Source organism: Anthonomus grandis, chromosome 14, assembly GCF_022605725.1.
Source record: "Anthonomus grandis grandis chromosome 14, icAntGran1.3, whole genome shotgun sequence".
Taxonomy (NCBI): Eukaryota; Metazoa; Arthropoda; class Insecta; order Coleoptera; family Curculionidae; genus Anthonomus; species Anthonomus grandis.
The window spans coordinates 2,332,041-2,359,928 of NC_065559.1; the positions used below are offsets into that span (position 1 = coordinate 2,332,041).

Genomic DNA, 27,888 nt, shown 5'->3' on the forward strand with positions numbered 1-27,888 from the left:
ATATGTGATTCAATTTGTTGCTATTTGTTTTTTTTTATAGTAGAAAAAGATGATTTATTAATTTTCCTTCAATAATATCAAAACATTAAAGTAGATAGCATGAATATAAAGTTTTTAATTTAATTCCTCAATGTGATAACGTATATGTGCATAGTTTATAAGAACAAAAAAAAATGGTTTCAATAATAAAAAACCAGTTGCTTAAGCACTTGTCTAGGTAAGAAAACCGATCAATTCAACTATCTGGACTCTATGCCCCTTGATAATTAATAATTTGACTTTATTCTAGGTTTACCAAGAACCTGTCAGCGGATAAAATTAATTTTAGTACATTTAAAGGAGAGGGTGAACTATCCAACTTGGAATTGAACGAAGACGTTTTAACTGATTTATTGGAATTGCCTTGTTGGTTGAGATTGAAAAAGGCATGGTGCAATAAGGTTACTTTTAGGGTGCCATGGACTAAACTGAAGACTGTCCCTATAGTTTTGGTAAGTTATGTACATATTCATGGATAATAAACCAATTAGTCCAAACCTATAAAGGCTTTATGAGTTAACTAACACCTTTACACCCTAAAATTATTCAATAACTAATGTATCTGTAGCTCATTGTTGTGAGTGGATATAACATGGATTGAAACAGTGAGAATATGTACATATTTGTACTTAGCTTATGTAAGTTTAAATCAAAGTAATGAGAAGAATTAAAAAACATACAATTGAAGAATAAGAAGAACTACCACAGTAGCTTTTATTTGATTTCCAGAGTCTTGATGAAGTAGATATAATGGTAGAAACATGTGAGGAATTAAGGTCAATGTCTAACCAAGATGCTATGTCTGCTTATGCCCCAGGCAAATACAGCTTTATACATAAAGTTATCGATGGAATTACTGTTACTGTTAACACAGTGAATATATCATTTAATAGCCCTGCATTTGTTGCTACTCTACAGGTAAAATAATGTATGGTTTAATGTATTTAATTATATAAAATTATATTTAGATACAAAGAATCATAGTGGAATCCGTAACTCCTAAATTTACAAGGTTGGAGCTGCCTTTGACAAGGTTAAAAAATCCCGAAAAGGGACAAATATTGATATTCAAAGAGCTTCAATGGCAAACTGTGAGAATAGAGGCTAAATCTACCAAAGACAACAATTTAACCCCTTTAAGGTTGCTTACTAATCAGGCTAGATGTAGGATTACCATAAAAAAAACGGCTCTCTGGTGAGAACACCAATTATGCCCATATGCATGTTTTATTTTTAATGCAATATGAACTAATTTTCAGATTGTTTTATTCTTGGCTCAAGGCTCGTTATAATATTGGACGACTTGCTGTGGGTACTTACCGATTCCCAACTAAAAGCGGCACTGCACTTCTTAAACTCACTTTCTGGGTTAATTCAAAGAGCTACTCAACTTACCAGAAAGTTAAAAGCTGCCAGAAAACTTGAGGTAAGTTTTATATTTAATAGTGGTAAAGTAAGTTATGCCCTGTACATCATAAAGTTTGTTATAGTGGAAGATTATTATTCAAATAGCACTGGTATAACAGAATAGCATCATTTGCTGACAAATTTATCTCATATGATACATATCAATACAGATTTCTTTATTTAGTACTCTCAGTACCATTGTTGATCTACTTAACCAAATTTCTTTCAATTGAGACAATAGTAAAATCATAATAGCTGTTTTTGGCAATTTGCAGAAAGTTTTTTTAAGGTATAGATCTAAGAAGAATATGCAAAAATAGTTATACTACATATCATGCTTATATGCCAATAAAAATTAGTTATTCAGTGAAATATCTCCAGAGTGAGAGTCTATAAAATTTGGATTATATATAGGAAACAACACACATATTTTCCCAATTTATAGAAACATTACCATTGGTACATTGGACACTGAAAAAGAAAAAATCATTATAATATAATATATTATACTATTAACTATATTATAGTATTAATAAAATCCAGAAATGTCTTAGGTACTTTAAATAAATTATTTTGATTTGCTTCTAAACTTATTATTCTTTAATGAAAATAAGTTAATTCCTCTTTGATTAATTGATTTAAGTCACATACATGTACTGAAGTGGGTGGATGATAAATATAAAAAAATAATTTTCCAGAAAATTGAGAAAAACCTTCTTTCAGTTGTTCCTCATTTCCTCAAAAACTGTTGGGAATACGGAAAATCTTCTCTTAGCATTGTATTCTTTATTAAAAATAGAACAAATAATAGAGAATAACGTTTAGTCCTAAATCTCAAAATAAAAAAGTTATCAGAGCTTTTTGAAAAATTGAAAGATTTTTGAAAGAAAAATTTGAAAAAAAAATTTTTTTGAGAAAATTAAATTTTGTTTTCGTAAATGGATAAATTGGCCGAAAAGCTTCAAAAAAGTCTAATAAAACTTTTTTGAAAAATGTACCAGAAACAAGTTATACCCAGTTTTCCCGAAAAAAGTCTGCCTCAAAAAATCCAAAGGGGTACTACCTATGGGAAAATGTTCATAATTTTGGTTTTTATTTTTTTTTCTGGAAAACTATTGGTTGGAAAAAAAAATTGTTGGAACAAAAGTTGCTTAGATTATCAATGCGCACCAAATGCAATAGAAAAATAATTTTTATGTCCAACAGTTTTCCAGAAAATTGGGAAAAACCTCCTAACAGTTTTTCCTCATTTTCACGAAAATCCTTGGGAATGTGAAATTTTTTTTTATTTTATTTTATTCCTTATCAAAAATAGAACAAATCATATAGAATAACATTTATCCATAAATCGAAAAATAAAGAAGTTATGGGGGATTTCTGAAAAAATTGGAAAATTTTGGGGTGAAAAAATTGTTTTTTTTTTTTGAAAAAATTATTTTTTTTTATATTGTGATAAATTGCTCAAAAAGCTTCAAAAAAGTCTTATAAAACTTTTTTGAAAAATGTACCAGAAACAAGTTATACCCAGTTTTCCCAAAAAAGTCTGCCTCAAAAAATCCAAAGGATACCCATGTGAAAATGTTCATTATTTTGGTTTTTATACTTTTTCTGGAAAACTACTGGTTGGAGAAAAAAATTGTTGGAACAAAAGTTGCTTAGATTGTCAATGCGCACCAAATACAATAGAAAAATAATTTTTATGTCCAACAGTTTTCCAGAAAATTGGGAAAAACCTCCTAACAGTTTTTCCTCATTTTCACGAAAATCCTTGGGAATGTGAAATTTTTTTTTATTTTATTTTATTCCTTATCAAAAATAGAACAAATCATATAGAATAACATTTATCCATAAATCGAAAAATAAAGAAGTTATGGGGGATTTCTGAAAAAATTGGAAAATTTTGGGGTGAAAAAATTGTTTTTTTTTTTTGAAAAAATTATTTTTTTTTATATTGTGATAAATTGCTCAAAAAGCTTCAAAAAAGTCTTATAAAACTTTTTTGAAAAATGTACCAGAAACAAGTTATACCCAGTTTTCCCAAAAAAGTCTGCCTCAAAAAATCCAAAGGATACCCATGTGAAAATGTTCATTATTTTGGTTTTTATACTTTTTCTGGAAAACTACTGGTTGGAGAAAAAAATTGTTGGAACAAAAGTTGCTTAGATTGTCAATGCGCACCAAATGCAATAGAAAAATCATTTTTATGTCCAACAGTTTTCCAGAAAATTGGGAAAAACCTCCTAACAGTTTTTCCTCGTTTTACGAAAACCGTTGGGAATGTGAAAATTTTTTTTATTTTATTTTATTCCTTATCAAAAATAGAACAAATCATATAGAATAACATTTATCCGTAAATCGAAAAATAAAGAAGTTATAGAGGATTTCTGAAAAAATTGGAAAATTTTTGGGTGAAAAGTTTTTTTGAAAAAAAATTAGCCGATATCAATGATTTTGAAGGAAAACTGTTTTCTTACCTATTCAGTGAATGGACTGTAGAAATTTATAAAAATTCATTTAATTCTTTCTCTAGTTACATTCCTCACATAAAGAGGTACAAAATCAGTTTTCCTTGCAAAATCCAGTCTGAATCGAATGCTTTAGTTAAATCCCAAAACACCTGTTCAATTGACCTTACCCTGAAAAAACCATTACTCTTCTATTAAATTAATTGAACGATGTATTTGTTACGTAGGAATTACCAGAATACCGAGCCCAAATAGCCCAAGAAGCGATGCAAAGCGATACCACCCAAACTAAAACATCAAAAGCTTCCAGTCGTATGTTTTCCCTTTATGATGTAGTCGAAACCTCTTATCACTTCCTTTCGAATCAGATTATTCTCCATTTATGCGATGATCCAGGAGGTAAATGTCCAATTCCACTGTTTCCACTGTTTTTTATTTTTAATTTAATTTAAATCCTAGATGGCAGATCGTCGCATCCGAACCTAAAAGACGGCGGGGCCCTGCAGATTTCCGTTAAAAAGCTGCAGATCGATTTTTACCCCTATCACTTGGCCAAAGGTTTTAGGGCAAACCGTAAAAATTATTAAATAATATTTTAAATAACTCGTTTCAGGTGATAGAAAACATTGGCCCACTTATAACGCGTCGTCTGTACCGCACACGATGTGGCAAGAGCACGCTTTAGGCTTGTTCAAAACGAAATTCATGGACCTCTTTCTTAAAAACGAGATGCAGCATACACCTTTGAGCAGAAAACCTAAGGTAAGTAACGGTGTTGTTTCAGTCATGTTTTATAGAAACTACAAACAAAAAATTTTCATATTGAGGGATACAATTTTTATTACAGTAATGTGTTAGGAGATTTTTATATTTCGATAGCTAGCTCGCCATACCCACGGTTTTAAATACCTCATACCATTTTGTATCACTCGATATTCCCCTAATTCGGCAGAAGTGCTCGTGATTTATGGCTTCGTACCCGGAAAGCGCTGAAAAAGACGCGCCGTCAAAGGAACTGTTCCCGCGATAAGTTCGAGCCGCCTGTAATAAAAAAGAAGTAGGGCATGCAAAAAATAATGGTTGTAACGAGTCTGAATTTGGGTTTTCGCCTTTAAAAGAGTCGTTGGAGTGTAGTCTTTGCGATATGTTGGACCAGGTGGTTGCATATTAGACATGTACCGGGCTCCGCGCTCTTTTATAAAAATCCATAAAATATAAATAGTTGTATATAAAGTAAAGTGTAAAATCAGAGATTGCCGCGATTAACCAGTTAACGTTTAGGAGAATAAATTAATTTCTCGTAACCAATTATACGACTTTCTTTTTCTGTCTACAAGTCTAACACCCGACGTAATCCCTAATCAAATAGGGTGGAACCTAACATAATGCATATTTTAACACTTGTAACACCACCCAAATAAACACGAGCTGGCTTTTCTGACTATCCTGTTTGGAAAACATTCATTGAAATAAAAATTAATTGCTACTTATAGACCTTCTTCGACAAATGCCAATATTTTTATCAATGACAAATGAAGTACTCACATTTATTAATTAGATGGAACCTCAGCGAAGTGCCACGTCTCCGGAAACGCCAAAACATCCCAGTCCGAGCTACAAAGAAGTTAAAAGGCGATTGGAGTTTCAGTTAAACAAACTGATGACCACCTCGGTGGTGATGCGGGTCTTTGACTTCATTGTTTATAGGGTCACCACTTCGGGAAAAAAGCAGGTTTTAAAGGAGTTTGTTTCCGGTAAGTTTAAAGGAGTAGTTACAGTATGGGTTTTACTTAAATGTGTGGCATATTAACTGAGAGCCTTGTTTTTGTAACTAAGAATTATATTGTTTAATAGCCCAACAAAAACGGAGCGAGAATAAAGCATCAGGTATCATAAATTTAAACAAAAAAAAAATTGTTGCTGTCCTAGATTTGCACCCCTTTTTCCCGAATAATATTTGCTTTTAGAGTCATTAGGCAATATTTCGCTTGCCTTACTCGGACCATTTAGTATTTGGACTATCACTGCTTTAATGTCTCTCTCTCTCTGTCTATAAATTTTTAAAATGTCCTTGTATAGTTAGGTAACATATCTCCGCTTATCCGCTTTTCAAATACAGATGGTTCAATAAGTCTTGGGACTAACTTTTCAAATGATACTTACTATCTTCAACATAATCATTTTTTAGAGTGATTTACATTTGTTTTAGCATGTTTATCTCTGAAGCATAATCAGCGATGGTTGGAGAATATGGTCTTAGAAAGGCAACTTAAAGTTCAATTTCACCTTCCTTACCATTGGCTTGTGTTCTCCTTGGTGGTTGTTTGGCTACAATATCCAATAACTTCTCAACTAATTAAATCAACAGATATTATTCCGCGAGTACCTTAGACTGTTCTCCACAGTCGGATAATACTCTAGCAAAGCTCGGGAGAATACTTTTCCCATTAATTCTAATTTCCCAATCCCGTTTAAAAGAAAAAAAAACACTTAACTAGTGTTGCGTAAATCACTGTAACTCAAAAACTAAGGGTAGAATAATGTTGCCATCAGTTGGTTAGTCCCGGGACTTATTGATCCACGTACGTATATAGAATTGAAATGGGTTTTTTCACATATACACATCTGGTGCATGAAGTATTTCGGATTTTTATTTTAAAAAATTGAAAACTCCTGATGAAGCTTAAATCTTTGTACTAAATGTTGTAATATGGCTTCTTTGGGGCTCCTTTTGTCCCAAACTTTCATTGGCCATCGCTGCACCCTTATTATTCATTCTCTTATTAATTTACTTTTATCTAAAGTTTAGCGGTGGACATTATTGATACTCTAGAGTCATCTAAAAATAACCTGAACTCAAACATAGATAAGTGCTTTTGTATTAGCTTTTTCGCAGCTATCAAAAGGTTTGAAATAAAGAATGAATAATAACTAACTCCGCTATTTATTTAGCTTTACAAACGCCAAAATATTGTAATTACTTGTAAAGTTGCAGGAACAAGAATTAGGAATTCACTTAATCTAATAAGAATATAGAATTAAAAACACTTAAAAATAAATAAAACTAAAATAGCCATTTTTTCCAGACACCTCATGCCTGTAAGTTATATGCCTCAATGCAACCCTTCAACTCTTTTAGTTTTGAAAAAAATAAATCAGTAGACTGTGAACCATTAAGTAATGCGTTACAGATACTATTTATCGGAGATAAGCTTTTAGTGTCACCCAAAAAAATTTCATTAGTTAAAATTCGAAGTTTAATCTTCGGTGCCCTAAAATTGGTGAAATTAATCAGACGGTTATTTCTATATTTGCAGTTATCTAGTTATAGTCTCTATTCTTTCACTTAACCTTCTGAACCTAAAGGATTCAAAAATTAACCTCTAGGACACCATGAAGGGACATGCATAGTTCTTTCGTACATATAAAAATCTTTCTTGAACTTTTTCGATAAAGTCGATATTGGAAACAGCAATTGCTAATATAACAGAGATTCTACATGTGATCTCACAAACACGTTATATAATTTTATTATTGTGTTTAACAACCAAGGTAATGATCTATTTCAGGTTCAGTTGAGGGTCTGAACCCGGATCCTGAGGTTTACCTTGAGAAACTGCAGTGGCTTTTTTTTTTAATTTATTTATTTACCGTTAAAAAAAACCCTAATAATAAGACAATTTATGCCTGACATTTATGCATAAAATATAGAGAATTATTTTTTTATCATATACGAGTGAAAATTTAAATTCACCCTCTATCAACAAATTACCAAAATGTAAAAGTACTCACACAAGTCCTCTCTAATTAATATAACTGTACCCCTCCGGTTGTTTTAGACCTACAGAAACAGGATATAATCACATAATTAAGGACGTGCAAGGGTTCATCAGTACGCAACCAGTATTCCGTTATACATACAAATCCTGGTTTTTTATAGTATTTAAGAAATACAGTCAACATGTAGACTTTATTGCGGATCGACTGGATATATGGTGTTTCTAAAAAAGCCATCTCCGGTTTATGTGATGTAGAGGAAACAGCAATAGAGCAACAATTAGCAATCCCCAAATATTCTAGAGAAATATCATGCATATCTGTGGAGTTAGTATAATTCACTGTACTGAATTTACCATACACCTCTGGAATTAAGATACATACTATTCCTAAAATATTAAGTAACTTTAAAGCTATTCTGTAAATCCAACAACTTTAAATTGTTCGAATAAAAACATAAATCATTTATATCTGCTAATGCAGGATGTGTGTTAATAAAACTGCCTAAATGAATAGACAGACAAACTGATATATATAATTACTGAATGGTATGATCAATTATCCTAATCTCCTTGCGCTAGTTAATTTTCATGTACCTCTAAGGAGAAATAGATATGAGGTAATATTTGGAACACAATAATTATTAATAGGCCTCTTTATCAAATGTGTAGACTGGCCAATAATCTACCCAAGGAAATTGATATCTTTCGTATGCCTTTTTTGCAGTTTGGGTCAAAAATAAAAAGATTGATAATTTAAATTTAAGTACATATTTGTTTTTTTGCTGGAGACAGTTTGTAGTACATTTGAAGACTGTTGTTGTCAAAAAATAGCTTGTGTTTTAATTTTAATTCATATTTATATTGTACTATACTTGAAGATTATTTATAACTTTTCTAATGTATTTGTTAAATACTACGATTTCTGTTTTATTATATTATTTTACATTGAAATTTTGTAAATGGGAATTCCGTCAATAAACTTTATTTATTTATTTGTTAATCATAATAATCTCATCTCAAATGTATCCAGTTTTGGCATCTCTTTTACCTCGGATTAGCTCGTTAGATCTTAAAGACTTCCGGTATGTTTTAAAGACCGTTTCAACTAATGCGATCGCAAAACTGTCAGAACCACCAGATGTGTATATGCTATAACTGTTAGTTCCTTCACCTTATAACTTGCATTCTTAAATATACCAATTTCATTCAAGAAAATCATGTTTTAGGTGACCGAAATAGAATGAGTTTACCAAAAGATGCCCGTATAGTTCACGCAGAATATATTTATTACTATTACCCGAGTGATGTGCCATTCCCTTGTAAGTTATATATATTGGGGTAAAACCTTAAATAAAATCAGTTTTTTTGATTTAGTACCAGCCCCTAAGTTTTATATACAAGTTAACCCGATCCAAGTGGTTTTCGACCAGGACACTTGCCTATGGTTGAACTGCTTCCTTTTGAATTTAATTCAGTCCCTGCAAGACGCCCAAGCCGAAGAAGTTAACTCGAATTTCACGTATATCGATGTGAAAATTGAAGCGATATTGCCCAGGGTATGTAATTTTTCGCAATTATATCCCGTTATTATCCAGAATGGTTTTTTTTTAGCTAAATTTTGAAAGTTCCGCAGAATACCACAGCCAAAGGGACAGACCGAAGTGTTTGAGCTTGCAAGTCACTAGGGCGACAATCACCAACGTTAGGGCATTGGATAACTCGTCCAGAGCAGATTTGGGTATTTTAGTGTTATGACGTTTTAAATCGTAATTAAAACGATCATTTTTTAGCTAAGTGTGTAGATTCGTTCCATATGGGCTCGCTGTTCTTCGGCAGCGATTTTCCCAGTCAACCGGGGGATTATTACGCGGTCACACAGAAGTTTATTGATCATATTTCCGCGGCAGACGATATGCGGAAGTTACCTAAACAACTGGATCTAACGTCGCTTGAAGTTAAAGTAAGTATACATTTAAACGCTTCATTTCAACAAACAGAGGCAAATTACAGACACTATAACATCTTTAATACATATTAAATAACGTATGACATGAATAAAAACAAAATTACATGAACTAATACGTGTAGTACCTTCTCCAATTTGAGAACTTAATAATATTGTTCGATTAAATAATTATTAGTGTGTCGTTCTATGGTTTATGACGTTTCTTAAGATAAAAGTGGCTAGTAGTAGCATCCTTCACGTTTTATACAAATGCCGACGTATCGACAAGTTTTGCCGATGAAAGATATCACTGCCACAATGGAATCTAAAATATAATGTTCTTCATTCATATATGAACCATTAATCTAAAGTTTAATGGTTCATATATAAATTCGTTTATTGGAAAACGCTTTAAAGTAAAAGCTTTATTGTACCTCAAGTTTTTAAGTGATCCTTAAAAGACTTAAAGATTTTGTGACCAATTTATTATAAAATCAAAATTGCTTTAGATAAGTTAATTTTTACTTAAGACTAATTATTTTTACATAAAATTAAACTAGAAAATGTTCACTATTAAATCGTAAAAGAATTACATCAATATGTTAAATAATTTAGAATGTACATGAAGAGATGTCTAAGATAATGAAAAAATGCAGAATTAGTTCTTAGAACCTCAAATCTGGTGAGCATTGAGATTTGGCATGCAAAACTTGTTCTATCTTAGGAAGTATTAAAGCCCCAAAGATGAGTCATGTATGAACTTGTTCGCTCTTGCTTTGTATAAAAATTCCATTGAAGTACCTCAAATAGTTTTTAAGTTATTCATTAAAAACCTTGAAATCATGAACACAAAATTGCTCTAGATAAGTTAATTTTTCATTTAGGATTAACTTTTTGTCAGAGAATTAAACTACTGAATGTCCACTATTATGTCGTGAAAGAATTACGTCGATATGTTAAATATTTTAGAAGTTACCCGGAGAATAATGAAAAAATGCAAAATTAGTTCTTAGAAAAAATCAAATCTGGTGACCATTGGGACTTGGCTTGCAAAACTCTTTCTATCTCAGGAAGTAATAGAGCCTCAAAAATGGTTTATATATTAAATTATTTATTAAAAAACGGCCTTAGTGTGAGTATAAACTCCATTGAAGAGCCTTGAATAATTTTCAAAGGATCCTTAAAAAAACTTTAAAATTTTGTGACCAAATTATCATGAAACGAAAATTGCTCTAGCTAAGTTAATTTTTCACTTGGGATTAACCTTCTTACATAAAATTAAGCTTGAAAATGCTTAATATTATACTCTGAAAGAATTACATCGATATGTTATATAGTTTAAAAGTTACAGGAAAAAATGTCCAAGAATAATGAAAAAATGCCAAATTAGTTTTTAGAACGTCAAATCTAAAATGTGCTCAAAAATGGTTTATATATAAAATTGTTCATTAGAAAACGCCCTTACTTTGAATAAAAACAGCATTGAAATGCCTCGAATAGTTTTCAAGAGATCCTTAAAAGAACTTAAACATTTTGTGACCAAATCATCATGAAACCAAAATTGCTCTAGCAAAGTTAATTTTTGACTTAGGACTAACTTTTTTATATAAAAGTAAACTAGAGGATGTTCACTATTATATTGTGAAAGAATTACTTCAATATGTCAAATAGTTTAGAAGTTACATAGAGAAATGTTTAAGAATAATGAACAAAATGCAAAATTACTTCTTAAAACTTATATGAAGTTGTTCGTTAGAAAACAGCCTTACTTTCAGTAAAAACTCAACATTGTTTCAACTGAAATAGTTTTTAAGTGATAAAGTAAAAAATAAGCAGCAGTTTTGAAGGTAAATACGTTTTATTCAAAAACAAGGATGCCTCTTATCTATAAAAATATAAATCATGATAAAGCGCTTAAAGTAATAAGTTATTCATAAGGGTATATATACTTATTTCCCTTTTTATATTTTGCCGAATTTCTTTGTATTTATTGCACCAAAATTAAATATTTGTTTTTTTTTTAATTTATTTTATCATGTTAATTATTTTAGCATAATACAAAAAACACTTTACCAACTTGAGTTTTCGCTGGAACACATTCTGTAAAGATTTTATGTACTATTTGGTAAAACTCATTTACAATCTCAGTATTAATCACATTAAGTATGATTAATTAAACGTTTTATTATTTTGAATATTGAAGGATGGCAAACTGTGCAGAGAACTTTTCTGGACGGACGCCAAGGACGTGTGGTGCATTTTCCTGGATCCGGTTTATGGGGATTTCCTGGGAGCGCAGTCCGATATCAATAAACCGGTGCCATTTCTGGATGCTGTTCCTGTAACAGTTTGGTTACATGCCAATTTAGATCCAAACAGTACTGTAAAAGAAACTAGGGACAAAGGAGAAACGGCTGGTGAGTTATTAGGTTTTTTATTGGCCTAATCGATGATTTTTTCGTTGGTCCTCATACACTTCTGCAGATAATTACATACAACTTTTATTTTCCTAAAGTCTACTTTATACCTCTAATTTAAACATAACTGTATAACTGTTTTTAGACATACACGCTTTGGCCTACATATCAAACCTAGTAAGCATACAACTGAATCATTATCAGTACTTGTTCCTTTTGCGATTAGCGGACCAGGCTGCCGAGTTAGCTACGTTTTTAAATTTAGACTCCGATAGAATTCTAAAGGTAAGTTTGCGCTTTTTGTCATGGTATTTAAGAGTTGAATTTAATTAAAATTTTAGACTGAAAGTAATTCTTCTATGGCGATCGGGGCTCTCATACCCCAATTGGAGGTGACTTTCGTTATGCCCCCCCAAAGTCCTGGAAAAGAATCTTCAGGGGGAGACGATGGGGAATCGTTCGTGCCCGATTTTAGTAGCATAGATGACATCACCGTAGGTAAGGGGTTAAGAATTTACTTGAAATCTGCACTATTTCTTCTAAACTGTTAATTTATGATACTTCTTCTTCATTATTTTACCTGAAAACCAAATACTCAACTATCTTTGTTTAAATCAGGTATACTCCGCAACAGTAACCGCTCAATACCTCAGCTAGAAAATAGCGGTAGATTCGTGTCATATTCGGAAAATACGACGGTGTATTCGCAATCGGTGCCGGAACATTCCGAATCTTATTTAATGCAAAATAAAACGTTGACGAATTCATCGTATTCACCACAGGGAGCAACTAGAAGTCCCCAACTAAAGAATCCTTTACATAACAACATGAATTATGTGGGTAAGTTTACCATTACAGAAGTCGGCCCTATTAAAAAGAAAAGTTGATCTAAGAACTTTGTTCTAAAACTAGCTTTAATCTTACATAAAAAATTTTTCTTATTATATGTTTTAAAGCTATACGGTAAATCGTTCTACAAGTATGCAGCAACAAAAGAAAAAGATCGGCGAAAGGTTTTTTTCAGTATTCCCAAATAATCAGGACTTTGATAATTAATAATGCTGCATGCAGGGTGTCTTAAAAATCAACGATAAGCCGAAACCGGGCAATAGGCCGGGTGTTCAGGGATTCTAAACAAAAATATTTAAAAAAATCTATCTTAAATACTTTTAAAATTATAGGCATTGAAAAGAAATTGACACTCCCTGTTGATCTTTTTAGTGCCGAATAACCCTTCGATAATTACAAAACTAAATTCAAACACAACCGTTCAAATTTTTAAGAAATTATCAGATTTTTGCTTATTAACTTAAGCTTATTTAATTATTAACTTAGCTTAGAGTAGCGGCGTATATTTGACTATATACAAAAAATTATACACCCCTATTAAACCAATAATCTAACAAGCATCTTACCATTTTGAAATCTAGATTAGATGCGCCAACTTTTGAAATCGCTATTGCCAAAGAATTTAGTAATTTTATTTTCCAAGACAATTAGTTGAAGTTGGGATATGATGGTCAAAAGACACAATTTTCAACCCAATTTGAGCAAAAATCCAATAATTTCTTGAAAATGTGAACAGTTGTGTTTTAAGTTAGTTTTGTAATTTATTAAAGGGTTATTCAGGTTTACATTTAAAAAAAAATGTTAATAAATTCAAACATTTGTAACCGCAGTACTAAAAAGATCAACAGGGTGTAATTTTTTTTTCGGTTTTCTATTAATGCCTATAATTTTAAAAATACTCAAGATAGATGTTTTTTTTTAATCCGTAAGCACCTGGTCAATTGCCCATTTGTCTGCTTATCGTTAATTTTTGGGACACCCTATATAACGTTATACATGTGATTCTTTTTACGGCGTTATAATATTTTTTTATATATTTAAGATATTGGCTCTATTTATAGGAATAATAATAAAGTTATCATGGTTTTTATGTAGTATCTGTTAGCCAGGGTGATTTTTGCTTTTTATATTTTTTAAAGTAGCCAGAACATCAAAAAGACTTTTTATTTATTGAATTATTAAAACATGATACCTTTTGGTTAATATTTGGAAACTACACCATATCTTCAAAGGTTGTAGTATTTAAAAATTCCAATTTTTAATTCTTGGTAATAGTAATAAATTTGGGAAACGTTTTTGGTAAGAAAAGTGAAATTTTCTTCATTAGGAAGTACAATTAAATCTATAATAGTACTGCTCTTATAAGTGGCCCTAGTTGGAGTATTTACTATTTGTTATAAGTTGCATGCAACGCATGAAAGTCTTGAACTTCTATTTTCTAAATCCATTAAAATTAAATTAAAATGGCCACCAAAAAACCCTTGATTTTGATAAACAGTCCTCAAAAATACAAAAAACTGTTCTTTTGGTGGTCTATAAATACACCCAACAATAAATGAAATATTTCAATGCCTGTTCAACATATCCCATTTGTAAAGAATTTATAATTTCACCTCTTGCAGCTCTATTAACCTTTATAAAAGTATAACCCGTTATTTACATTTAAGCTTAATATAAATAAATATAATATTGTATCAGAAGATAACCATTTTTCAGTAATTCAAAGAATATCATAATTTTAAGCAATAATAATGATTTTACATCCGCAAAATAACATAATAAAGAACGTAGGTATGTACATTTAAGAAAGCTATATGCAGTGATTTAATTTTAAGAATCTTACTTTTTCATGCGTTAATATAATACTAAAAAAATAATATATACCAATAATAATATAAAATAAATGAATTTTATAAATAATAAAAAAAGGTACAATACCAAATACTATTGTCAAATATGGCCTTCGTTTGTATGTTACTTGTCATATTTTAAAATATCCTCCTCCCTCTTTAGTACGATCCGTGTTCCAAATCGTGTTTGTAAATATTTCTCTCATCCACTGTCCACACCTTATCATTGTCAAACCTATCTTTCAACAATTACCAATTTGGTGCCCTTTAGCTTCTTTTTATCAAAAAATACAAGATTTCTTAAAGCCAAAAGTGAAAACTTTATGTTAACTGGCCTTGGTTTAGAAGCGTCTTGTTTTTTTCCTATACAATATTTTATGTTACAGGAAAATCTTAAGTAGTTATTTTGTATTTTCTGCATCATTCTCTTATAATATTCGATGGTAAAGAATTGCCGTAAACAGTATCACCATTTCTCACACAAGTCTCACATAATAAATAATTTTGTTTAGAAAGATATTTATTAAATTTTTTAAGGTTTCAATTTTAATTTACTATGAGGCTCAAAGATTAGTGAACTATCTATAATAATACCAAAATGTTTTTCTTGCTCCACAGCAGAAAGATAATTTTCAGATAAAAGGATATTTAAGTTACGTTCAACGTATTTTCTTATGTTTTTGTTTCATAGTGCTATGATTTATGTTTTTGATATATTATATAGTAAAAACAATAATTATATATTGAAAACAATAAGAGGAAAGTAATTGAGCCTTGAGGAACGTCATAGGAAATTGGTTTAGATTTTATCGGAATTAAATTTTAAGATATTCTCATAAGGAGCATAAAAATTGTATATAAGTTTTATAAAAGTTTTTATGCGTTAACTAGTCAGATAAAAAATCACTAGCAATATAAGCACTTATATACTTTAAACCTAAATTTTGATATTACACGGTATTAATCACTACACAATCTTGGAAAGATTAATTAAAATGATGATGTGTGTGTTAGAAATGATTATAAAAATCAATTTAAGGTCAGCAAATGGGGAAAAGCAAAAATCTTAAATATATTTTTTTTTAAATAAATTAAAAGTTCACACTAGTGCCATTTACAGACTTCGTGGAATTAATCCTCAAGTTATTAAACAGCGATCTATAAGTTTACATATAAAACGCGACCAAATTTTATACATTTCATCGTAGTTGTAGTAATGAATATTTAAATATCTTAGGTCTAAATGTATTCGAATCCCTCATTAACAAATATACTTGAGCACAAAATATGCAGGCAAGAAAGTTTATTGTTTTATATATAAAACTGACATCACTGACCATTTTCCTATTATGATGATAAAAATCTTTCGACAATAATTAATGTAGTATTAGAAACTGGAATATGTCCAGATATTTTCAAACTGATAAAGCCATTATTTAAAAGAGGAAATAAAGAAGATATTTCTATTTATGACTTTAGTATCAAACGTGTCAAAAATAGTTAAGAAGATCGTAAAAAATTGGAATGATGAAATTTATTAAAAGCTTTAGCAGAGTCACAATATGGATTTATTGAAAATTTATCTACAGAAGAAAAATGATGCCTCAGTGATAACGACAATATGCAAAAACTGTCATTACTATTTTAAAAGTACTTGGACCCATCCCTGTTTTATAACACGTCCCCTTTTTTAGGCTTTTCCTCAATGAAAAAGGGTTTTTCCAACCTAATGTCCTCCATAGATAGCGCCCTAAAACAAAGTCCGGACGACATGTCCGACACGATTTCAGTGAGAAGCGGCGATTCCAGTGATTCCGAACAAATCGTCATGATCAATTTTGAGGAAGACGTCAGAGGTATGTCAATTTCAAATAAGTGGTAGTAATCGTAATTTGAAAAAATACCATAAATACAAAGTTTGAAAAGAAGGAAAATATTAAGTTTAAGTCCTCAATTAAACAAAATCTTAACCTAGAAATCATTTACAAGAAAATACTGAAAGGTTACTACCCCAAATCAATTTTGATTTAAATATTCTAATATATAATAAGGCACAGATAAATTGTTATACGGTATGGATTTTAAAGAATTTCAATTTTCAATCATAATACATTTTAGTTAAATCTAATAGGTAACTATAAACTTAACGCAACATGATAGATAACTATTATATGATGATAAGAAAATAACTATGAATCTCATTATTTCTTTTTAGGAAATCCTGCAAATATTGAGATAAAAGAAGTGGATATTTAAAAGTTTGTTCTATATCCAGCCAATTTAGAGATTTTAATATATTTATTTTTTGTTTCATATTTACTGCAATTTCAAATGGTTCTAACTTATTTATATCTGTTTTGTTCCCGAAATAAAGCAGTGATCCACAGTAGTCAAAATTTGGCTTTCATATGCTTTTAAAAATTCATTTCTTTGCCCACCTTACCAATGACACACTCAAAATAATCATTTAAATTTAACTGACTATTTGATATAAATCCAAGGTATTTTATTCCGTCGACAAATTCAATATTTGCATTATCAATTTTCGTACTAAAATTTTTTTTAGTGGAGTTTTCTTTATCTGTTGTAGATTTTCCAATTATCATAGCTTCTGATTTTAACAAATTAGGTTTTAATTTATTGACACACAGCCACAGATAAACTAACTTTAATTCTTCGTTAAAAATATTGTTACACTTGACCATTTGATACCTGCAATATAAGTAAGATATAAAAAAGGATAAAATTATTCTATAAATACAAAATTGTTTTAATCTTAATAAAAGTCTTCTTTGACATTGTTTCGAAGGCTCGTTTTAAGTCTAGTTTAAATTGGAAAGAGAAAATAAGAATTTTTTAGTGATCTATTTTTTAAAAAATATGCAACTGTTACCTTTTATATTCCGCTTCAACTGCCTGGAAGAAATGAGAATTTAAAATGCAGTCACTAAGGTTTTAATAAGATTCATTTGCCTGATTTATATAAGAAATATCTCTTTACAAGAAATCATTCATTGACACAAATTACGAAATCAAGTACATATATATTGCCTTTATTAACTGTATATATCTACTTGAAATACCTTCACATTTGCTTTTATTTTCTAGGTATGGATTATATGTTTTTCGTTAACGAATTGCAAGAATTCGAACGGGTAGAGGAGGCGTCCGAGGTAGTAGAAGAAGCCGATACGACCTCCACAAGTGATCACAGTTTAACTAGCAGCTGTCGCAGAAAAGACTTAGTAACTATCACAGTAATTATCAAGAAAATGTTTCCATTAACAACCTTTTAGGTGTGCGTCTCAACCTTTAAACTAACGAACGTGGAGCTGGTGCAACAATCCAAAGGATTTTCTTCGTCGATAAAGGTTCAAGTGGGGAACATATTTAGCGAGGAATGTTCCAGTATACCGTGGGACGAGTTTCAAGTAATCATTATCGCATATTAAATGTATACTATGGTCAAACAACTGGATATTTCTCTTAGGGCAAGTTCAGTATGCGTTCTAGAGGCTGGACCGAAAACATCAATAACACCTCCCCAATAGCGAAAGTGAAAATCCGTTTGGACCATAAGTTAGCGTTATCCTCTTCTAGTCAGTTAACGCAATACAATTTAACCGATAAGGACAACATGAGGAAGGTCTTCGATGATTGTCTCAATATGGAAGTGAAGGATCTTACGATGAGCTTGAATATGAGCACCGTGGTCGGTTTAGCTGATTTTGTCGAGGATGAAATTATTGCTCTTCCCTTACCGTTGAATGTAAGTATCTAGTTTATATTATTGTATATTTAACTAGTTATATATAGCTTCATTCTCAAGAGGGTGATTTGGAGGAGTTTTCATTGTCTTAATTGTTTGTTCTATAAATGTTTCTGTTTGATTTCGGGTTTTGCTAGATTTATTGTACACAAAAATGTGATTTTTGTGTGTTTTCTTCTTATGTCAGATATCTTATGCCCCAAACTTTTGGAAATAAACTTGAACTATAAAGTATATAATACAGAGCTTAAAAGTGATAAAGGAGAAGAACAAACTCTTCAATAAAACTAATATAACTAGAGGAAATGATGCGGAATTAAAAAAAATACAAGTAAATAAGAGCTAGTACCAAGAAAAGATTCTCAAGCTGATAATATTTAAAATCTGTTTACTGACTTGACTTTTCTTCAATTTCCGTGGTCTTTAGCCTTTTTTTCGTTTTGGCCCTAATTTCCCGGGACTTTGTGTGACTTTTGGGAATTTTTCCATTGTACCTAATTTTTCCTTTATTTTTATTGTTTTCTGTTTTTGTTGTTTTTTCCAAAAACTTTTAACCAACAAATTTTAATTCCTGATAAGCTTTTTCTTTGTTTAATAATGGATTAATAAAAACAGTCGATTCTGATGGTAATTTGTCGATTCTTATAAGAATAGTATTTGTTCTGGCTTTCTCATGGAAAATGAAGGTGATGATTCTTTTTTCATGAATGCATGGCATAAAATCGAGACAATTCAGGAAAAGTCCCAAAAATTCTAAAAAGAAAATAAAAAATGGTGTATGTATGTAATTCTTAATAAATTAAACGGCGGGAATAGGATTTGGAATAATTGAAATCCCAAGAGCACAAAAAATGTTCGAAAATCCAAAAGGAATGTCTTTAAATGCTTGGAATAAAATTTAAATTTACTGAATTTATGTGGAATTATTATAATGCTAAGAACATAAGAAAAGTCCCAGTCATCCTAAAGAACTAAAAAAACGACTTGAAATGCTGGGAACTACATTAAAAATTACATGAAATTCCTGGAATAAAATTTGAACCTTTTCCAAATCTATGAAATAAGACATCCAAGAAAACAAAAAATATGTTAATAAATCCAAAATTAATAAAAAATGCCTTCTATTGTCTGCAATTAGATTTAAAATTATTTCAAATAACTGAAATAAGACTGGAAAACCCAAGAAAACGAAAAAAGCCCCAGTCATCGCAATGAACTAAAAAATGGCTTCAAATTCCTGGAATTAAACTTATACTCAATCCAAATAACTGGAAGAAAACTTAGAATGATTGTAAATATTCCAAAAAATAAATAATTAATAAACAATGCCTTCAATTGCCAGCAGTTCACTTGCAAATTACTTCAAATGTCTGGAATAACATTTGGAATCCCAAGAATATAAGAAAAGTCCCAAAAATCCCTAAAAACTAAAAAATGGCTTCAAATTCCTGGAATTAAATTTATACTCAATCCAAATAACTGGAATAAAACTTAGAATGATTGGAACCTTAGGAATATTCCAAAAAATACAAAATTAATAAACGATGCCTTCAGTTGCCTGCAATTCACTTGCAAATTACTTTAAATGTCTGGAATAACATTTGAAATCCCAAGAACATAAGAAAAGTCCCAAAAGTCCCTAAGAACTAAAAAATGGCTTCAAATTCCTGGAATTTAACTTATACTCAATCGAAATAACTGAATAAAACTTGAATGAAGAAAATTGAAAGAATGATTGGAATCCCAAGAAAATAAAAAATAATTCTAAAAATCCAAAATCAATAAATGCTCTCTTGGCCACCATATTCCATTAAAAAAAACACACGCACGATATAGAAAATATTCACCATAGGAATCTTTAACAACCGATAGCACTCAGTCGGAGTTTTTTTATACTGATTTATGGAGAAATTTCAGACTGATTTGTTGCTCTCACACATCATCAAAATATGTTAGTTTCTTTATAATAAACAAACCTACTACAGCGGTGTTTTCATGCTCAAAGAGTAGGCACTTTCACCCATCGAATTCTCATTATTTTACACACACAAAAGGCAAAACTTTTTCTTACGTTCTCACTTATAATTCTTTTAGAAGACAAAAAATTCTTTAACTACCTGGAATGAATTTCAAGACGTTAACTGGAAGAACAAACATGATACTACTTTGTTATATTTTGGTTATTTCTTCCATACAATTAACGATAAAACGAAATGTCAGTCAGCTGTTTAGAAAACAATGAAAAGAATGTCGCAATCCTACCGGGACTCGAGTTATTCCCTAATTTATAAGAGAATACTTACTTTATTCCTTACAGGCACTCCAGTACCAAAAATTCAATAATTTTGACTTTTTCTCATGAGGAATTTTAAAATATTTACAGAAAAAGCAAGAAAATCTCCAGATGGTCTCAAAAATTTAAAAAAAAAATAAAATTTGAACTACTAGGACTTAATATATTGCCTACTTTATGAGAGGGGACTTAGTTTGTTTCTTACAGGCATCCCCGGAATAAACACTCAAATGAGGCGTCTCATAGCAAAACTCGTCTTATCCATGTTAAGTCGTCCTACGCAAATTCAGAAAAACCTCTACTAAAGTTATTTTTTTTTTAAATAATAATATAAAATGAGTTTTTAGAAAACACTCGCATCAATTTATTTAAATGTAGAATATCCTTAATCGGCTAAAATAAATAAACAAAAATGAATAAGACAAGTTTTGATTAATCATTTTGGATTTGACAAGTTATGCTGCAAAAAAAAATAAAAAAACAACGCCGAGTTTGAGAAGGGACATCTATATTTTTAAAAGTACAAAAGTCTTAAAAGTTAAATTCTTAATTCTCCTTCATCTTCTGCTTCTCGTGGTTCGCAAAATTGATCTTCTGGAACTTCAGAATTAGGTCCTATCAATGGCTTCGGTATTCCATCTAAAACATCTTTATAAAACTTTAAATCCTCTTTGCTCTTCCATTCATTTCCAAAATGTTTTTCTAGTAAATTATCAACATCCTTTAACTTGGCAGAATTTACTGGAGCTCCCATTGGAACAGTGTCTGGAGCAAAATGATCCCATTTTTTTCCTTTTTTTTTTAAATCGACTTAGGTACCCGAGTATCCGAGTTATAAAATTGTTCTCCTCTAACCATAATATTATTTTCACCAGAGTTTTAGCAAAGGAGAACTTAAAATGCCAAGAACTAACATTTTTTAAAAGATCGCCAACTTGAGATTTCCAGTCCATAACCAGACAGTCTTGGCCTAAGTTTACTACAGTACCGTGTTTTTTAAATAAATCCAAATATATTTTAGGATCGATAATCGTCGACATTTTTTTTAAATTCCTTTTCAATTCTACCGAATACCCTATCAGGTGGTAAATATGGTCCAAGAACAAGAAAAATTATTTCTATGGATTTAATATTGGACGGTGTGATATTTATAACAAAATGAGATAACATACCTATCATTGTTGAATTGCGATTTTGTCCACCGCATCCGTCAGCACATAGCCTTATGACCGAATAAGAGGACAAAACAGCTTTTGAAAGAACATCATAGACTGCCGAAGAGATTTCATTTCAACCCTTTTTATGTTGATGTTCTATCCACATGTGTGGATATGTGTGGATATGAACGTTTTCCATGGTCATGTTTGCTTTGGAAGAACCTTGAATAACAGTAAAGTTATATGTGTATAACTGCCTGCTATAATAAGCAATCTGGTCGGGGACCTTGGGATTGACAAATTTTTTTTGACAATCAAACGAATATGTTATCATATTGCAGTCAACCTCTTTAAGTTTGGCAAAAAATGCATTGGCTCTTAGCTTGTGTTTTTTTCTATCATCAATTGGTTTTTTTAATCAAAGTCTTTTTCAAATTTTATTTTTTTAGAAAGCTCAATGCATTTGGAACATGCATCGGTTACAGGACTTCCAAATTCAATGTTGTATTCTCTTGAAAAAATGTGATGGAAAAAAGTTTTTTTTTACTTTAACAGTCGCTTTTTGATTGTAGAGCCTCCAAAGCTTGGAGACATTTAAATTACTACTCAAATGTTGCCGACTACTTGATTTCGAACGACAATAATGGCTTTCCACTTCTTTCAAACTCTCCAGAAATTTTCTTCGTATTTTTTGCTTACGCGATCGCCACCACGATTTTCTCTAGGCAAAAGCCCAGTTTCAAGATATCGCCTGGCAATTCTTTGGACGCGATCCTTAGAGATATTAAGAATGTTCAAAAACGTTTTTTGGCAAACTTGCATTTCAAATTTTTGGTAACCGGACTTTTTCACAAAATACTTAACACTTACACCTTTTCAGCTGCTATCCGCATACGCATCTTACTCCTTCTTGGTTTTCCCCTGATAAAAGTTTTGATGAAAGTCATAAACATCTCGGCTGGTTAATCTTATACATTTGAATGTTCTTCCATTGTGACCGCAGGTAGGATAGACTGGCAAACCTTTGGCGGAACGCCTAAAGTAGCAGAACAATTATCTTTATACACTGTCAATCTTGCAAAAAAAAAACATAAAATACCTTTCGCGTTTTAGTATTTCTCTTTTCCACTGAGATGTGTCACTGATATTTCTTCTGCATTTACCCCGTTCTGCGGGGATAATTTTTTGATCCATATTAAAAATAACTAGTTAGTTTTATAAATTATAATTTCAATAAAAATACCTTAAAAGTTTATTAAAAACAAAGAATTTGGTAAGAATATCCCACAATAACCTATACTAATCCAAATAATCTACAAAAATATAAAACGGGTGATACAAGCAGGCACGTGTTTCATGTTTTCGACTTCTGACTGGTCGCGCGGATAACGCGCGTTTTGAAACGACACATCAAGTGGATAAGGCAAGTTTTGCGATAACAGCAATATTTTGCCGTTGAATTTTAATGGGATAAGGCAAGTTTTGGTGAATATTATTAAGGTAGAAGGAGCATATCAACCTAAAGAGAATATTGCCATATTTACCACATTTTTCGTAAAATTTGATTGATAAGACGAGTTTTGCTATGAGACGCCTCAAATATTTTGACATTTTTTGAGGCGATTTTCAAAATTTTTTCAGAAAAAGCAAGAAAATCTTCAAATAGTATCAAAAATTTTAAAGTTTGGACTTCCGGGACTCAAGTTAGAGCCTAATTTATGAGAGAGAAGTTAATTTGTTGCTTACAATCACTGTTATGTACTGACTCGTTTTTAGAGATTTTTTAGCCAATACATTTAACAACTTAATTTTTTTTATAAACGCACAGATATCCATTGAAAATGTCAAAATCCACCTAAATGAAGACCGACCACCGGTGAACATAACCTCGCCCGGACCAGTGCCAATCGACCTAGATATACTCGAACTATTTATCACTCGTAGCGAAGATGGCATTTTTCATTTAACCTGGAAGAATCCGAAGCGTCACCGTAAGGATTCTTTGGAAAACGGTAAAATAAATCAGAGAGCTCCTTCGGACGCTTTAAAACTTGATCGTGTATTTTTAGGTTGTGAACAAGAACAATCAAACTTAATAAAACTCACAAGTCTGATCTCCGACAATGAAGAACTGAAGCGTAAGTTATTGATGTTCGAGCGAATTTCGGAAGAAAACAGATCGTTGCGGAAAGCGAAGGAAGAGTCTGATCTGCTTAAGAACCATTTGAAAAGCGCACAAGATGACGTAAGTGTATTAATATATATATATTTTTTATAAGTCGCTAGTATAACAGTACATTATTATTTTTTTTTGTTATGTACCAAAGAAACAAAGATTGTATGAAATAAATACGTCAAAATGGTCTAGGGGACAAGGAAATTTATTTATTTTATTAACGAACAGGCCTATTAGTAATAACACAGTTACAAAGAATCTAAATTCACTTAATTATAACCTAGATGTGCTTTAATTTGATTTTTACAGCTATTAAGGGACAAGTTTTTTTTATTTAATAAAAAACAAAGCAAAAAAATCATAATATAAACCCATAAACTATATACAAACAAAACTTAATATATATTACAGTATATTCTATTCTATGTCTAACTTGCTTCCGAAAGATTCAAGTTTTAAATTCAAAGCAATCAATGATCTTATTAATGGTATATTAGAGCCATCATTTGTATGATGATGTTTGTTCTTAAACAGCTCAGGTTTCCCGAGGGTACGCGAGAATATTTTAAGAATAATACCGCCAAATAGTGATGGACAATTCACAGAAACATTCGATATTTTAAAAGTGAGTGCACATGAATGCCAAATCTCTTGTCTAAATAGTTGACCAATTTTGAACAGATTTGAACTTGTTGAGGCATACTCTAAGTGAGGTCTTACAATAGAGTAATATAGCAGAATTCTTAGTGTATTAGTAGAAAAACTCTTTACATGATCTAAATACAAACCAAAGCATCTGCAAAGTTATAGCTGAGTACTGGTGGTTAACAACAAATGAGGTACTACAGATATTACCAGTATAATTTTTAAACAAAATTGTTCAATTTTGACCCTTTACATTCAAAGAACCTTTCAACCACATTAACCGGTTTTCAGCCACTGACTTAAAAATTGGAACATATCAAATTATTTTTCCAAATATTAGGACTAATAGTACATATCAAATTGTGCAGTAGTAACAATTCTGGATAATTAATTTGTTTATCAATGAACAAAATCCTATTTGCCATTTTAGACATACAAGTTTACTGTTCATGCCATAGTACATATATTTTATTTGCAAAGTTCTTATTAAATCAATAGGCACACATCCGGATTCCAAATTTAAACCTCGCCTTATTTCGTACTGGTTCAACTTGGTTTATTTAATAATTGCACCATGTTGAAGAATAGTTTTCCCAAAAAGCGTACAAAAAGTATTAAATATTGGAAAAAACCAAAAGTTCCCATGGTCTTTTATGTTATATTAGTAAACAGAGTCCCAAATCCTGAATTTCATCCTTTTCTTCTCTCCTTGAATGCCTGCAATAAATAAATATTTTTTTCCAGGCAGTTGTATTAATTCCAATTAAGAATTGGCATTTACCTCAACTGTCTGCAAGGAATTTGTTTTGTTCCATTAAAAAAATAAAAATTCCTTCAACTGCCTGGAATAAATGAATAATTTTTTTCCAGGTAGTTGAATTAATTTCACTGTTTTTTTTCAAGAAAAAATATTAAATAAAGAAAGAAAGAAAATCTGTTATATTACGTAAGACAAAATCTTGTGCATCCTAAAAAGATACATATATATATATTTATAAGCTCTAACATTTTTAAAAACACGTTATTAAAAAATAACAAAACAGACTTTAAAGTAAATAAAACTGCTGCCCAAAACAGAAGTTACAGGAAGTAAATTAAACAATAATAAAAGAAAACAAAAGTAATTACAAAATATGAAGATGATGTTAGAACATAGGTCAAAAGTTATGGTAGCTATAATATGCCTTAGTTAATAGAAGTGATTTTGACTTATTAAGCTTACTTTTTATTCCTATAGCGCACTTATTTCTCAAACTAGTGCAACTAAAATTTTTTCCTTCAGTGGCTTTTGAGATATTTGACTTTTAGTGAAAGTAAGTAGGATAAAGTTACTCGTTCGGTAAGGTCTCGATCTCAACTAAATTAAAAGCCACATAACTTGGCCAGTTGTGCCTGGAATGCTTTGCATCTTTTACTTACACTGTTTGTATCTCACTTCATTTCAATAATTCACCCAAGAATATGATTTTATCATGAATATTAAGGTCTTTGAGGGAAGTAGAAGTTTTGTTGACCTGTCTGATGGTTGACACCCACACAACAAATGTTACATTAACAGAATAACATTTAGGATTCATTTAAATTTTACGGTGCAATTCTCAAGAATATTTGATACACACACATTCATTTTTCGGGACTGTATTTGAAAATTCGCAAGCAAATAAGCTTTAGAGATTTTATTAAACTTCAAGTTAATTTAATAAAAATTTCAATTGATTAATGCTGTAATGTATATGGACTAATTAGGAGTGTGCTTAGGTTTCCGCATAAATTGCCTTACATCTCAAAAAGTAAGCATTTTTTAAATTAAACATATTAATTTCGTTTACAATTTCTATGTAAATGTGATCTCAAAAAAGTACTTGAAAAAAAAACAGCTCTAATATGACATGATAAACAAATTTTAAATATTGTATAATACATGTGCGTAATAAATGCCTCTTTCCAAATTTTAGGAAAGCATTTTTGTATTGTGCACTTTTAAGGTTAGATATTTGACAATAATGAGATATTAAAATTGTCTACTCCAAAGGCCTTGGATTTAATTGAACTTACTAGAAACTTTTCAACATATTCAAAATTAAATATTTTCTCCGTAACACCGTTATTTGTATAAAAGTTCATGATATTTTGCGTTTGTTGGATCATTTACCGCTTCTGATTAAAATCATTAATATTATCAGGAATTTGTTGAATTGGTTTTAGTTTAATTAATTTATGCCACTTCTTAATACTAGAACCTTGAAATTTCATAGTATGCTGGCTTTTTACCTTTTATTGCAGGGTTTGTATGGTTACGTAGTTGCTTATAATAATCCCACTTAGATGGGAGTCTTTAATTCTTTTACAGCTAATATATTTTTATATATAAATCGCTAGTGTTAAAAAATACATTTCTTTTTCAGATAAGTAAACTTCTGGACGAGAAAAAGCAACTTCTAGACGAGCTACTCTCACTTCGGGAGCAGCTCTCTACAGGCAACGGTTGGAAATGGAATTCGAAAAGCTAGCAATGTTGCTTCGACTGTACTAATTGCTGTAGCAATGACAAAGGTTCGCAGTAGTTAGACGGTCAATCAAACTATAAGCAAGTCCTTTGAAGTGGTTTTATTATTTCTCACGTGAAAAAAATCACGAGGGACTTGCAACAGGATTCATGATGAAACTTTGATTAGGACATTACTGGGTTGAAGGCAACGGTTTTATCACGAAATCCCTTCTTTTATTGGCTGTACAGTAGATAGAATATTTTTATTATTATTATTGATATTGTCATTTACCTGTAGGACAGTTAATGATACTTGTTGTTTTAAATTATATACATATATATTAATATAAGGATTCTGATGTAAAATATTATTCATTGAAGGAATATAAAAGTATATGAACTTGGAATTGTGTTATTTATAGTTTCTGGTCCTTCTTAATTATAGAATTCTACCAAACGAGCTTCCTTCAAACGAGTTTTCTCTTCCTTCCTCTTCGTTCTTGTTCCAAAAAGACGATGAAATTTTGAGCTTCTTCCAGGCAGTTGATGTAATTATCTTCTTGAGAGCTACTTTGTTCATATTCTATAAAATTGTCAAAAATTTCAGCT

General features: G+C 30.7%; 1 protein-coding gene across 1 annotated transcript; it reads left to right on the plus strand.

The window, feature by feature from the left end:
- Window positions 1-27,686, plus strand: LOC126744560 (UHRF1-binding protein 1-like). Its single transcript, XM_050452016.1, has 24 exons — window positions 1-217; window positions 290-491; window positions 769-957; window positions 1,008-1,224; window positions 1,290-1,465; window positions 4,139-4,310; window positions 4,371-4,469; window positions 4,525-4,673; window positions 5,470-5,665; window positions 8,917-9,009; window positions 9,065-9,246; window positions 9,302-9,428; window positions 9,481-9,650; window positions 11,839-12,052; window positions 12,198-12,337; window positions 12,394-12,550; window positions 12,671-12,892; window positions 16,446-16,607; window positions 17,860-17,996; window positions 18,048-18,182; window positions 18,242-18,520; window positions 23,799-23,982; window positions 24,040-24,215; window positions 27,197-27,686. Exons 1-24 carry the CDS (start codon window positions 174-176, stop codon window positions 27,299-27,301), a joined length of 3,927 nt encoding a protein of 1,308 aa, XP_050307973.1. The 5' UTR covers window positions 1-173; the 3' UTR covers window positions 27,302-27,686.
- Window positions 27,687-27,888: the final 202 nt, after the last annotated feature.